The sequence below is a fragment of the Trichophyton verrucosum genome, assembly GCF_000151505.1.
Source record: "Trichophyton verrucosum HKI 0517 chromosome Unknown contig00417_1.f1.exp, whole genome shotgun sequence".
NCBI classification, from domain to species: Eukaryota; Fungi; Ascomycota; class Eurotiomycetes; order Onygenales; family Arthrodermataceae; genus Trichophyton; species Trichophyton verrucosum.
Window position 1 is genome coordinate 25563 of NW_003315350.1, and position 13991 is coordinate 39553.

The 13991-nt window shown below is 47.5% G+C and overlaps 5 protein-coding genes across 5 annotated transcripts; 3 read left to right on the forward strand and 2 right to left on the reverse strand.

Annotated features, from left to right (window-relative positions):
- Nucleotides 1-164: 164 nt before the first annotated feature.
- TRV_05454 (uncharacterized protein) lies at nt 165-2566 on the reverse strand (the record flags this gene model as incomplete). Its single annotated transcript, XM_003020407.1, has 5 exons — nt 165-718; nt 773-885; nt 941-1221; nt 1392-2231; nt 2297-2566. 5 exons carry the CDS (start codon nt 2564-2566, stop codon nt 165-167), a joined length of 2058 nt encoding a protein of 685 aa, XP_003020453.1.
- Nucleotides 2567-3542: 976 nt separating this feature from the next.
- Nucleotides 3543-6830, forward strand: TRV_05455 (uncharacterized protein; the record flags this gene model as incomplete). The annotated part of the gene is made up of 1 exon (XM_003020408.1): nt 3543-6830. One exon carries the CDS (start codon nt 3543-3545, stop codon nt 6828-6830), a length of 3288 nt encoding a protein of 1095 aa, XP_003020454.1.
- A 564-nt stretch (nt 6831-7394) lies between these two features.
- TRV_05456 (cytochrome b5, putative) lies at nt 7395-7716 on the forward strand (the record flags this gene model as incomplete). The annotated part of the gene is made up of 2 exons (XM_003020409.1): nt 7395-7571; nt 7639-7716. The coding sequence occupies 2 exons, from the start codon at nt 7395-7397 to the stop codon at nt 7714-7716; spliced, it is 255 nt and encodes an 84-aa protein (XP_003020455.1).
- Nucleotides 7717-8393: 677 nt separating this feature from the next.
- Nucleotides 8394-9029, forward strand: TRV_05457 (uncharacterized protein; the record flags this gene model as incomplete). The annotated part of the gene is made up of 1 exon (XM_003020410.1): nt 8394-9029. One exon carries the CDS (start codon nt 8394-8396, stop codon nt 9027-9029), a length of 636 nt encoding a protein of 211 aa, XP_003020456.1.
- Nucleotides 9030-9720: 691 nt separating this feature from the next.
- Nucleotides 9721-13735, reverse strand: TRV_05458 (nuclear migration protein, putative; the record flags this gene model as incomplete). The annotated part of the gene is made up of 2 exons (XM_003020411.1): nt 9721-10580; nt 10636-13735. The coding sequence occupies 2 exons, from the start codon at nt 13733-13735 to the stop codon at nt 9721-9723; spliced, it is 3960 nt and encodes a 1319-aa protein (XP_003020457.1).
- Between the last annotated feature and the right edge of the window lie 256 nt (nt 13736-13991).

Here is a 13991-nt window from a genome sequence, read left to right on the forward strand (position 1 = left end):
GAGGAAATGGACAAGACGGGGAGGGGAATAAGAAAATTCAGGCGAAGGGTGAGAAAATAAAATAAGTGAGGCACTAGGAGAACCCTGTTCCTGGCGCGTGCTGCTGCACTATGTATGGAGTACAAGGTTATGCCAGTGGGAACTCAGTTTTGACAGTTACTAATCTAGACTCGGCCGCCTGAATACTCAAGAATATCCGCATCGTACATCTTGTAGTAGTTCACAACCTTCCCTCCAAGCATTGAGCTGCCGGCTTGACGCATGCCAAAATACGGTGCTGGGTCACACCAGAAGTCTTGACAGTTGCGAACAATTCCATGTGAAAACGGGTTTTGTCGTCTTCGATGGCTCTGACCATCCTTCAGTCCGTCTTGGGCAGCGGCCATAAAGGCATCAAGGCCAAACAGGCTTTTCCACTTGGTGAAGCAGGATCTGCGTGAGCGATTATTACTTTCGGCCGTTGATGGAGCCTGGTTTGGAGAGGTAGGGGCCCTGTGGCTGGGACCGTGGCCATGGCCTCTCATGACCTCGAAAGTGGTTGTTCCTCTGGATATCTGATAGAGCTGAACGAGGGTCAACATCGTAACCCAGATCAGCTGGAGCGAGGTCCAGATGGTTAGAACAAAAGTGTAGGTATCAGTTTCAACCACATTGCATAACCATGGTGAGATGAGATTACACGTTGCTTTCACGCCACCCGGGACAATGGCAGAGTAGTCTGTCAACCAGATTAGTACTCGTCACAGAAACATATTGACTAGCGAGAGCTTACACAGGAAGACCAGTCGAATATAGGCAACAATCCCGAGAAGTAACAAGATAAGGTAAAGCATGAAGTGACGGAAGTTATTATTCCCAACACAGTTGTTTATCCAAGGGCAATGGCTAAATCACCATTAGAAATGAACAATCACATGAAGGGGTTCGAATAGGGACTTACTGGTCCTGTTTAGATACACAGCGCTTACATCGCCTGCAATGTTTGCTCCTCAGCGGTCTCCTGATCATACAAGGAACACAAAAATGGTCCTCATCGTAGCTCCAATCATTAATAAGCTCCATAATAACAGCTTTCTGCTCGTTCCTGCTGCTAAGCCTTGGAACGAAGCCAGGGTCTTCAATCATAGCATATGTATAAAAGTAAGTCATGAATGCAAACAGAGTGAGAAATATTAAATTTAGAAACAGGGAAGAAGAATAGGTAGCTAGAGACATGTCAGTCTACAGAGTCATCCGACCTCATGGAACGAATCATAGGTAAAAAGGGGCTAGTTTTCTATACTCACTAGGTAGGATAACGTGCAACCATCGTAAAGCAACCCAGAATGCAGATGCTGAAAAAACCCCAGCCGGAAACGCCTAAATAAAAGATTTAGCATCTCAAAACTAACAGTAATTTGAGAGGAATCATGGTGCAGCAGACATACCGTCCTCTGAAGTACTCTAAAATCCAATGGACCTCTCTTCGAAACCCATTTAATAAGCAAATGAACACCAAACATAAATAAAAGGGCCGTAAGAATAGAGACGTATATCGACAGAGAACTCAAAATGGTGACAATAGTAGGCAATGAAAAAAAAGGTAAGAGAAAGTAAAACCTGGACATGTATAGCGATGACCGCAACATTTGTCCAATGACGGACGGTAGAGCTGAACTGGTACCATTAGGTTCATAACCACACTCTCCTAGCGCATGATGCCATATATGAGTTGTCTTCATCTCATCGGCAACAATCGCTGGGGTTTTCCCTTCCTTCGTTTCAGCAAATCTGTCTGCACCGTACTCTATTATCTTTTGTACGCAAGCAGTGGACCCCTTAACCAATGCCCAGTGCAGAGGTGAAAGTCCTCCTTCGTCAGTCGCATTGACATCGGCACCCCATCGAAGGAAGACATCTACACAAGCAGGGAATCCTTTGTAAGCTGCCCACATGAGACCTGTATGACCTTGGGGGTCGGCAATATCAACTGGGATCTCCTGATGGAGCAGCAGAACTAGCAGAAACGAGTTTCCATCGATAGTTGCAAGGTGCATAATATTAAATCCCTGGATATCCGTCAAGAGGGGATCTGCTCCGTATTGGAGTAAGAGGTGGACAATATAGTGGTGACATCTCTGAGCAGCCCACATGGCAGGTGTAGCTACTGACTCGCCGCCTTTCGCGTTGACATCTGCCCCGGCATCGAGAAGAAACTTGCAAAGCTCGAAACGGTTATTGATAGCGGCCCACTAGATAGAAATAACAGCCATAGGTCAGTTATTGGTTCCATTTTTGGCGTTGCTGTGAGTCCTACATGCAATGGGGTGATGCCCTCCTCGTCGCGATAACTAATATCATATTTTCCGCTGTCAAAGAGCTCCTTGATCGCAGCTATTTCACCAAGCCTAGCCAGCTGCATTATATCCATCTCCAGTCCAATCGCCTCTGCCACTCCGATAGGCTTCATGGTGTTCAGTTCAACGGTGTTCGCAGTATCTGGTGGTATGGGAGTTTTGCCTGTCGAGCTCGGGTCCGAACTGGGTGTTGACAGCGAGGAGCTGCCGATGCCGTTGTTGGAGGACATGTCGGCTGGGTCCAGTACGAATTTCAGCGCTTGCTGGACATGTTGGGGCCGTCTCGTTTGGCTGGAGAGAGAAAAAAGTCAAGCTGCCTGATGGATGATTTTTGGTGTCCGCGATCTCTCCAGGATAAGTTTAGCGCTCTTCGCTCAGCCGCATCCAGGTACGAGGCCTCGGAAGCTAGCTCGGTAACACGTAACTACCGATAGGCAAAGTGAAGGTAGATACCCCGACCATTTTGATGACAGTTGATATTATCCTGCAGAGAGGGATTCCTTTCACTCGATTTTGTGAACTATCATTGCCGAGCTACGGGTAGCACTACTATGGCTAGTAACTAAGCTTCTTGATTAGCATTGAAGCGGCTCAACTTAGCCAGATACGGAGTAAAAGCTGCCCACGCCAACACCTTGCATGCAGATTACGATCAATAGGTGTGAGAGCATTGCTTTGTAGTTATTCAAGAATGCTTGGGGCATTCTTCCTGGCCTTTTTTTTTTTTCTTCAGGTTTCGTAGTTTTCTATACATAATGCAGTTGAACAGTAGCAGAGAGAAGCATACAAAGCAATGCACTCTATCAAGATAACCCCTTTAGAAACAGTATCATAGGGCCCGCTACTGCTCCATCAAGTTAGTATGCCTTCTGTATCACCCCTCTAGCATGTCAGTTGTCATATTATTAAACGAGAAATTGTCAGCTGAAAAGCCATCATCAAATGCTTTCTCTTCCCCCCCTTTCAAAAGCTCCAAGCCAATGCTGACTAAGCAGCACGCGCCGAGTTAAAACTACTCTGAAGCTCCAAAAGCTGATCTTCGGCCTTTAACTGACTGCAACCAACTTTGCATTTGCCTTCATGATGATGGTCGCGCAGAAATTATAGCCATATGTTGACTTGCTTACACTCGTTACTTGATTAGGATACCCATGATACGCCTCGATCTTCAAATCACAATCGCATCGTGCTCGAACGCAGCTCACTATGGACATCAAGACATACATCTCAGATTCCCTCCTTCAACTCACCGGAGTTTCAGACCCTACAGTCGTTGATTTCGTCCTTGCAACTGCTTCAAAGGCTAAATCACAAGAGTCTCTGCGCGAACAACTTGGGGTGTTTTTGGATGGTGGAAATGCAGACATACAGCCCTTCTGTACGCAGTTATGGAGTCGTGTGAATCCCTCGGGGAGAGACGGCAAATCTTCAAAGGACAAGCCCACCCAGCAACAACCGAAGAAAAAGTATCGCTTGGTTGGAATGGAGGACGAAATAGCGGATAACGATCTTAATCCTAGCAAACCTCAATCAAGGGAGTCAGGATCGTCCAGGTCTCGATCTACAGCAAAGAATAGGAGTGATGGCAGTAGTGAATATAAGAAAAGGGATAGTCATGCGGATGGACGAGAACACAATCGACCTCGGAAACTTCGCCGAATAGATAAACACGATTTTGAGAGCCGATGGGGCGATGAAGAACCCCCTTCAGGCGATGAAGAACAATACGAGTCTCCCGCAGAGAATTTGCCGGGTAAAGTCAATGTTTCCCAAGATGTTGAGACTTTTGACCACTCTGAGGAAGACCCTGAAAAGGCGAGGGAGCGTGATAGGAGGGAGCGGGATGAGTTTGCTAAACGGCTTATCTCAAAGGATGATAAACGGTCCAGAAAAGTGGTTGAAGATAGGTCATCTAAGAAAGATGGCGGAACAGCGTCGCGAAGAGCACTTGCGGAGGACGCGGCTGCTAGGGCAGCTGCAATGCCCGATCTTCGATTACGTTCTCGACAGGACTATCTAAAGAAGCGAGAGGCTGAACGCCTAGCTTTGTTGCGCAAACAAGTTGCGGAAGAGACAGCAGAACTTCGAGAAAATCCTGACTTGACACGACAGGAGAAAGAAGAGTTTGCAAAGAACAGGGAGGTTTTAAGGCTAGCCGAGGAGCGACTGCAAATCGATGACCATCGAGATGGCTATTTCCTCCCTGAGGACTACATAACGGAGAAAGGGAAGATAGACCGGAAGCGAAAAGAAGAAGCGCTTTATAAGCGATATGTTGACCGTGACGACCATGGAAAGGAACGTTTTGTCACAGAGCATGAAGAATGGGAACTTGAGCAAACGGCAAAAGCTAAGGCTCAGATCCAAAAAGCAGACTTCGTTGATGAAGGAGATTATGAGTACGTTTTCGATGATGCGCAGAAAGTGAACTTTATCATGGATTCAAAGATGGCTGGTGACCGGAAGCCTATGACAAAGGAGCAAATGCTTTTACACAAGCAGATTGATGCTGCTGAGCAGAAAGCAAAGTCAATAGAAGAAACTCGAAAAAGTCTGCCGATTTATCAATTCCGAGAACAGATCCTAGACGCGGTAGCTAACCACCAGGTTTTGATCATCGTCGGTGAAACTGGTAGCGGAAAGACAACTCAAATCCCTCAATATTTACATGAAGCAGGATATACAAAAGGTGGCATGAAGGTCGGCTGTACGCAGCCACGACGAGTTGCTGCCATGAGTGTTGCCGCACGTGTGGCAGAGGAAGTAGGCGTTAAGCTCGGTGATGAAGTGGGATACTCTATTCGATTTGAGGATACCACCTCCGATAAGACGGTATTAAAGTATATGACTGATGGTCGCTTACTACGTGAACTGCTTATGGAGCCAGATCTTGCTTCATACTCTGCCCTCATGATTGATGAAGCCCATGAGCGTACAGTCCCGACGGATATTGCTTGTGGCTTATTGAAAGACATTGCTAAAGCTCGACCGGATTTAAAGCTTCTTATCTCATCCGCTACAATGGATGCACAAAAGTTTCAAAAGTATTTTGATGATGCCCCTATATTTAATATCCCCGGCCGGAGATACCCTGTTGATATCCATTATACATCTCAGCCCGAGGCCAATTACCTGGCAGCCGCAATAACAACAGTTTTTCAAATCCATATCTCCCAGGGACCTGGTGATATACTAGTGTTTTTGACAGGCCAAGAAGAAATTGAATCAGCGGAACAAAATCTGTTGGAAACGGCCCGGAAGCTTGGAAATAAAATCAAGGAGCTAGTTGTTTGCCCTATTTACGCAAATTTGCCCTCCGAGCTCCAGACAAAGATATTTGAGCCCACTCCTCCGGGAGCTCGAAAAGTTGTTCTTGCTACAAATATTGCTGAGACAAGTTTAACTATCGACGGCATTGTATACGTTATCGATCCAGGATTCGTCAAGGAGAGCGTCTTCAATCCCCGCACTGGAATGGAAAGCCTTGTTGTTACCCCCTGTTCCAGGGCATCTGCCGGTCAAAGAGCTGGTCGTGCTGGTCGTGTTGGCCCCGGGAAGTGCTTCCGTTTGTATACCAAGTGGGCGTATTATAACGAACTTGAGCAGAATACCACACCAGAGATCCAGCGCACAAATCTTAGCGGTGTGGTGCTTATGTTGACTTCACTGGGAATAACTGACCTACTTGATTTTGATTTCATGGATCCACCTCCGGCCGAAACATTGATTCGTGCTCTTGAACAGCTTTATGCATTGGGAGCCTTGAACGACCGTGGAGAACTTACAAAAGTTGGCCGTCAGATGGCAGAGTTTCCAACAGATCCCATGCTCTCGAAATCAATCCTGGCAGCAGACAAGTACGGTTGTGTTGAGGAGATCCTATCCATCATTGCCATGCTGGGAGAGGCAAGTGCACTTTTCTACAGGCCCAAAGATAAGAAGATTCATGCAGACAGTGCTCGGGCTCGATTCACTGTCAAAGATGGGGGTGACCACCTAACTCTTCTCAACATCTGGAATCAATGGGTAGATGCTGATTTCAGCTACGTCTGGGCGAGGGAAAACTTCCTCCAGCAAAGAAGCTTGACCCGTGCCCGTGATGTTAGGGACCAACTTGCTAGGTTATGTGACCGTGTTGAAGTTACCCTTAGCAGCGCAGGAGCAAACAACCTCCCTGTGATCCAAAAAGCTGTGACAGCAGGCTTCTTCCCTAACGCCGCACGGCTTCAGCGTGGAGGAGACAGTTATCGAACTGTCAAAAATGGCCAGACTGTCTACCTTCACCCATCAAGCACTCTATTTGGAACAGATCCAAAATGGGTTATCTACTTCGAGCTAGTGTTGACTAGCAAGGAGTTCATGCGTAGCAATATGCCGCTGCAACCAGAATGGTTAACCGAGGTTGCTCCTCATTATCATAAGAAGAAAGATCTTGAGACTCTTGGTTTAGGTAAGCCAAAGGGACAGCATACCACAGAGAAAGCAAAATCATAGCCTGTAACCCTGTACGATAGCAATGTTGAAGCCAACTACCATCTAATACGATCAAGTGTATATATAGTAGCATATCATACAAGGTGTACTTGTATTTATAGCATTTTATTCGCTGTTCTCTTTTTATACCGTATTATCATTCATAAAATATAAACCATATTATTAAGTAATTTATTACCGTATTAGGAAATATTTCCATTAGTCATCAGCTACATATCATGTGATATGAATAAAATCACATAACTTTATTAATCATCAGTCAGATGACTTAGTGACAATATCTTGTTTTTTATTGGTCTAATTGCTATCGATCACCTGATCATTTCTGGTCGTGCCTCGGCTCTCCGCCATGGTCGTCTGCATTTCGGCTTTATGGAGATAGCATGTCATTCAACTTCCTGCTACCTCCAAGTCCATGACAAGCATCTTTTCGATATATACACGTCTTTATATCTCCATTCACTAGGTAAGGGAATGATGTCAGAATGGCAACCCCAATGTATCACCTTAAATCAGGAATATTAACCAAAAATATAGTTACAACTCCATCGCAAATTGCCCGATATGACAAAAACATTTACTGTAGCTGAAGTCGCAAAGCACAAGACTCCCGAGTCTGGCCTATATATCATTGTTGATTCGTCTGTGTATGATATCACCAACTTTATTGAGGAGCACCCTGGCGGCTCTAGAATATTAAAGAGAGTTGCTGGCAAGGACGCTTCAAAGCAGTTCTGGAAGGTTAGTAACTGCAATATTCAGGATTTCTCTGCCGGATCCTTGAGTGGCTACTGATAATATTCCATAGTACCATGGGGATGGCGTCCTGAAGAAGTACGGTGCCAAATTAAAGATTGGTGAGGTCAAAGAGGAGGCGAAGCTATAGTGATACTCCTACCGTTATCAACATTACGAACAGAAATACCGAACGTTGCGCCATGGTGTTATTTGAACCTCTATACCACTCTAGTAAGGCCATGTCGACTCGGATATGGTGTTATCAACGTATCGCCCGGCTTTACTAGGGAGTTCTTGTTTTCGTGGTTGTTCATGTCTTTCATACTCAAGCAACCCCAAAGTTTGGAGGTAATACAAACTTGAGCTTTTCAATAGACATTAGACCTGAGATAACGATATCTCCTTGGAACTTTGTATGTATCAATGTGTCTGAGACAGAATCAAGCATATATGTTATCCGTTTATTATTCGCCATCCTCATAAAGCTGCACGCTGACCCTAGGCCTTATTAGGTATGTATAGCCGCCTCCAACATCTATTCAACCTCTACGCGGAGTCCATACATAGTTAGGCTACTTGACCATTTAACTCGCTATTTCAGCTTTCACCGTAGTCTACGGACTTAAATTTGCTTAGACGAAATGTATATTATATGCGGCTGAGAGTGACTCATTGATGGTATTGGCTACCAACAATTACTTAAGTGCTCCCATTACTCTCTGGCTATCCCTGGGTGTTTCATTCAACATCTGATATCAAGTCTATACCATCACTATGATCCACTCTACTACCCCCAAGTACCAAGTTCAATTTCTCATATATAAAATGACGGACAGCAACCCCTACCGTGCCATCCGGGCAAAGTTTACTGAAAACACCATTACCATTTACCAAGCATACTCGAACGAGATAGCAGACGCTGCACTGGGAGCAGGGACCTTTGTTGCCCCCTTTAAACGTGGTCGAATGACCTGGATCAAGCCCTCATTTCTATGGGTTGCATATCGAAGCGGATGGGCCACAAAGCCTAACCAAGAGCGGGTTCTAGCAATCGAGATCACTCGCTCTGGCTTCGAATGGGCACTGCGCAATGCTTGCTTGAGCCATGTCGATAACTCGCTCTATAAAGACAAGTCAGCTTGGGAATCGCGCATGCAAGCCTCCTGTGTCCGGGTCCAATGGGACCCCGAACGAGATTTCCACTTCAACCCTCTTGGCTATCGGTCAATACAAATTGGGTTAAAGGGAGACGCTGTTGATCGATACGTGGATGAATGGATCGTATCGATCACGGATATCACGGAGCAGATACGCAAGGTGTCGGGCTTGGTTTCATCTGGCCAACTGGGTGAAGCCAAAAAGCAAATGCCAGAGGAGTGTCTATATGACCTCCCTGATGATGTTGGAGAGATGATAGGAGCTTCAACTGCGGTCAAAGAACCAGCGTCACACCAGATGTGAATATTCTACATGTAAAGTGTGCTTTGTGCAGCATCATCTTTTAGCCTTAACCCCTGGATTTCGAATTTTAAATCCTAAGGATACATCCGAAGTATCACGGATTTGGCATCGCGATTATAGCCCTTTAAATGAAGTACATGTACTACCAAGAATTGGAATATTTTCAATATTATCAAAATGTAGCATTTGATGGGAATAAATATACTCGCTTGATGCGAATTCCTTAACACAGTTAAAGAAAATGAGTCAGATCAACCGGTTGGAAAGAAAAGTGGACTGTGTAACGAATGGAGACGTAGAAAGCAAGCAAGGTACACATGTGTTAGTAGCCAATGGCAAGGACTGGGATATCCATAAACAAAGCGCCTTGCCTCCATTCCGCCTTGCAAGATATACATAGAACAGGAGGGTATATGAACAAATTTTGAGAGACCAAAGAGATAGTAAGCACTGGGCCAGTTAGAAAAGAAAAGAAAATATGATCGATAGATCAGAATACCGCCCATTCCCTAAACCAGATAGATGGGCCATAACGAAAATGAAAAAGCTGAGGAAAAAGAAAGAATGCAAAAAGGTATAGATTACATAGCTGAAGTAGACCAGCGATTTCATAGCGGCAAGTTAGTGCGTTAAATAGGGGAATTGCTCAGGGTAGAGCAGAGGGGTTTCGGAGTGTAGGTGGAATAGACGGTTAGAATCCCCTGAATGGGTTATAATTTCGGAAGAAATCGTTTCCTCCGCCGTCTGATTCACGGAATTCAAGATCGGGACTCTGGGGCCAGTAATCCTTCTTCCTTCCACGATAGCCACGCTGACGTGGCACATCGCTTTTGTCAACAAAGGCCTCCATTCTCACGGTACCAACGGCATCAAAGAAGTTTGCTATACCGGGGGCAGGATGTCCACTGGCTTCAGAGGTGCGATGAATGAAGCTGCTCTGTCCGCTGTGTACGCCCGAATGAGCCACAGAGGTTGGTGACTGGAGGTCAGAAGACCCAGAAGTAGTTGAACTGTAGGTAGATGGAGCAACCGTATTGCCAGAGAAAGACCTGAATGGGTTTGATAGAGGTTTAGGAGCGGTGTTGCTTCGTTTTCTGGAATGTGCTGCGAATCTGGGAACGTTGGGAGGTGCGGCACAGTCACCGCCGTTGCTTGGCCTACCCGGCATTTCAGGGAACGACTCCTCTGGCACGGTGGCTTGAGCAGGTGCTCCTGCACGAGACTTGTTGGGTACCTGTCGGGTCTTCCCCTTGGCTACCCTGATTGAGTCACGGATGGGGTTTCGGCGTAGTGCTGCAGTAAGTGGCCGTGGTCCTGATTCCACCTGAGGAACTGGCGGTAGAGTTGCAAGGTCATCGAGACCCAGGGATGAGTGGCTCAGGAAAGACAGGGCAGTCAACCAGACGTAATGTCGTTCTAAGGTTAGTGCAGTGAATTTTAAGGCTCTTTGGGGAGTCAATATCAAGATTGAACGGTTGAATGAAATCTGCTGTGAGGCACCACGGGGCAAGGGGTTATCATCCTTTACGTCAAGGACGGATTGGATGATTACTGGTTTGATATGTTAGCTGCAAATTGCTGTATGTTGGGGATAAGGAATGCCTACATTTGCGACCGCTCTTGCCCAGCAAAGCAGATCCAGTCGTCGGCTGTTTGCTACTCCACATAACAGCCCTTTCATAAGGGGCGAGCCATACCCATCTCTTATGACGAACGCCATTTCCAGAGATATTTGTGGATGTCTCTTCCGAGTTTTTCCCGCCTTCACCTCCATCCTTGTCCTTTGGAGCCTCTGTCATTCCAAAGGACTTTCTTCTGCGGACGTACTTGTACATCCATTCTCCAATCATAGTCTGGGCTATAGCATCAACAACACTTGTCTGCTGCACCGATACGGCAGAAGAGGCTTTGCGCTCATGGTAAGACTCTCCGCCCCTCGATGGCCGGCGCGAGTCACTGAAACTCGGAGATTTGTTGGATATTGAAATTCGATCTAGAGACTGAGGCAGACGGTGTGGGTATGGCGGGCTCTCCCTACCTGCAAGCGAGGTCGTCGTGGAAGTAGGAGAGCGAAGCGAATTAGTGTTGTCATCACGATAGTACGGTCTCGACACCGCGGCTGCTGACCGTATCTTTCGGAGTGTGGAATCTCGCCCCATCATGCTATGGTCTGATATTGATCCACCGCCCCCGTTCGGAGTCGGACTTTGAGCATCTTCGTTCATAGAAGGAACCTTGCGGGAACTAAGACGGGTTGGAACAGGGAATGGAGGACGGGAACCAACATTTGCTGTATTAGTAACGTTGGAAGTCTGAGGGCTTCTTGGTCTTGAATCTGCCGCGTTTGATCCACTGGCAGCCCTTCTACTGTTAGACGTCTGCCTGGAGGGGGCTGATTTCTTGGTGATTCTTGATGACCCTCTGGTGGAGGTCTTCCCGCGCGTGGCAGAGGACCGTCGTAGGCTACCACTAGCACGTTTTTCATCGCCGGTGATCTGAGCAACCACGGGTTCTTCATCCTCGTGTGCTTCCATGGGGCTCTCATCGAGGATGGAGCGACTGGAAGGTTTCGATACTAGCTTCCCCATCTTGATGGTATACGATGCCATTGGTCGGTTGAGTATTGATTCATCGTCATTGAATACCTCCTCCACAGGCAGACGGGTTGCGTCGTCGTCACTTTCGTGGTCGAACCCAGCAAACAAGCTACTGGACCTAAAGGGGCGTCTGATGTCGCCTTGCATGTCTCCAGTGAGTGGGCCGTTATCGTTATTACCAGGGTATAGTGATATTGGCATGTCAACGGGCGGGGCCTCTCGTAGTCGAAGAGTAGTAGTCGAAGTATTTGCGGGGGGTGGGCGATATGGCTGGTATACCACTGGTGGCCTCATTGTATCAGGGGTTGGCTCCACTGACTGGTCCGGAAGGGCGGATGGAAGCAGGTCGAAGGGCAGACGAGTGGGCCTCTTGACCTCGCGCATTTCATCAGTTTGGACTCCAGATGACTTCATATCCAATTGAGGCTCAGGAAGCGTCTGGGAGCAGGCACTCTTCGTTTGTGGGGGGAGGACAACGCTGGTTCGAGGAGTGGATGGGTTTGATAATGGAGGATGAATCGCAATCATTGGAATATTGAACTGCGGGGTCCCCGGGGGGGATTCTTTTTTGGGCGCCTGGTCTTCTTCAGTTTGAGTGGAGGAGGATACCATTGTGTCCTGATCTTGCTGTTCATCAGCCGGTTCTGGCTGAGGTTGAGTCTCGGGGAAGTCCTCAAGAGTCTGGCATTCGGTGGAGGTTACAACAGCTGGGCGGGTTTGAACTCCTATGTCAAACGTTTCGTAGACGCGAGTAGTCTTCTCTGTTACACCTACCAAATCATCTGCTGCCGGGGGTGTGATGGGAGCCTCCGGTAACAGCGGGGGTGTAAATGGACGATGAATTCCATTAACCACTGCTGCATCTCCGAGAGGTGAGGGAGGAGGAGTAAACTGTATTCCAACATCTCGATAACTTCTGGAGACTGGCGTCTCTGGCATCTCGCGGTAATTATTGTATCTTGGTGAAGCTGGATTTGACCAATGGTCTCTAACCGGAGAGCTTTGAGCGCTCGATGTATCAAATGCAAGACCCAAGATTTTCCTTGCCTTTTGGCCAGTGAGTATGGATTGGCTTGACATTGGTCGTGGTTCGTGCGCGGACGAAAAGGGTTCTGTTTCAGCTCTGGAGAAGGCCCTGCAATTGCTACCAGGCCTCTCCATATCCTCGTCTTCGGTCTCCTCGCAGGCCAGCTCATCGGCAAGACTGGCGCTTACTAGGCTTGTACCGTTGGTAAGTCCCATGACCGAGCTCCGGAGGTGGTTGGAGCTGCTGTAGGTGCTGACACTGGAGTTGCTGCCTCTTCGTCCTGCAACCGGGCTGTTTGATCGAAGGCTCATTGCGTCCATGGCCCGGGGAGTTGTGGAATCGACCGTGTCGACGCCCGGCTCGTTTAGCTGTCCATCGGGGTGGTTATGGGCTTCGCTATGCTTCCTCTGGGCAGCTTGAGACGAGAGAGTGATCTCATTGATAACCGTCTTAAGGCGTCCCTCGACAATATGCACCTTAGTTTCAAGTTTCCGCTTGTCATCGTCCCATCGTTGACGATCAGCATCCCACAGTTCCTGCGTCCGTTCGGCTTGATCTTGATACAGCCTAGCATTCCTCTGGGCATCCTCCAACCTTCGTCTCGATTCAGCTATGGATTCCCATGCATCGTCTCTCTCCTTGGTGAGTTCGGTGACAGCGCTGAGGGACCCGCCCTCTAGCAGCTGTATCTGCTTCTTCAGCGTCCTGTTCTCCTTTGCATGGATGGCAAGTGACTGTTTCAGAGACTCTTCATCTGATCTGGAGGCCTCTAGGCTAAGCTCCAGGGACTCTATAGCACTAGACTTGCCTTCCAGGTCCCGACGCAAGGACAATATCTCCGAGACCAGGGAGGCATGTAGCGTAGGAGTGAACCGTCGGGGGTCAAGGGGAGAAATGGATTCTTCACCGGAAGCATCAAGCTTGCCGCGAGACTCATGGCTGTCCGCTGGATCGAGCCGCAACGAGGACGGCTTGGGAGGAGAATCTATCCAGCTCAGCGACTGACGGGACACAAGAGTCTGGTAAGGAGTATCTGTCAAAGCATGAGAGGTGTAAACCCCCTCGCTATCTCTGGAAGCCATTGAGGCCTGACCTGGCATATCACTTATGCCAACCAGGCTTTTTTTTTTCGTTTGATGTTCAAGGTATATTTATATAGATACTAAATGGCCGTTTAATATATCAATATGTCAGTGAACCGTGGCAGATATCCAGTCCCGGAGGTCAACCCCAAGTTTCTGCGCTCAGTGGCCATGCGACTATATCATGGCATACAGTAGAGAATGTCCCGGCACGGCAATTTGTAACTATGTATCCATTCGTCGGGCGTAAGATTGC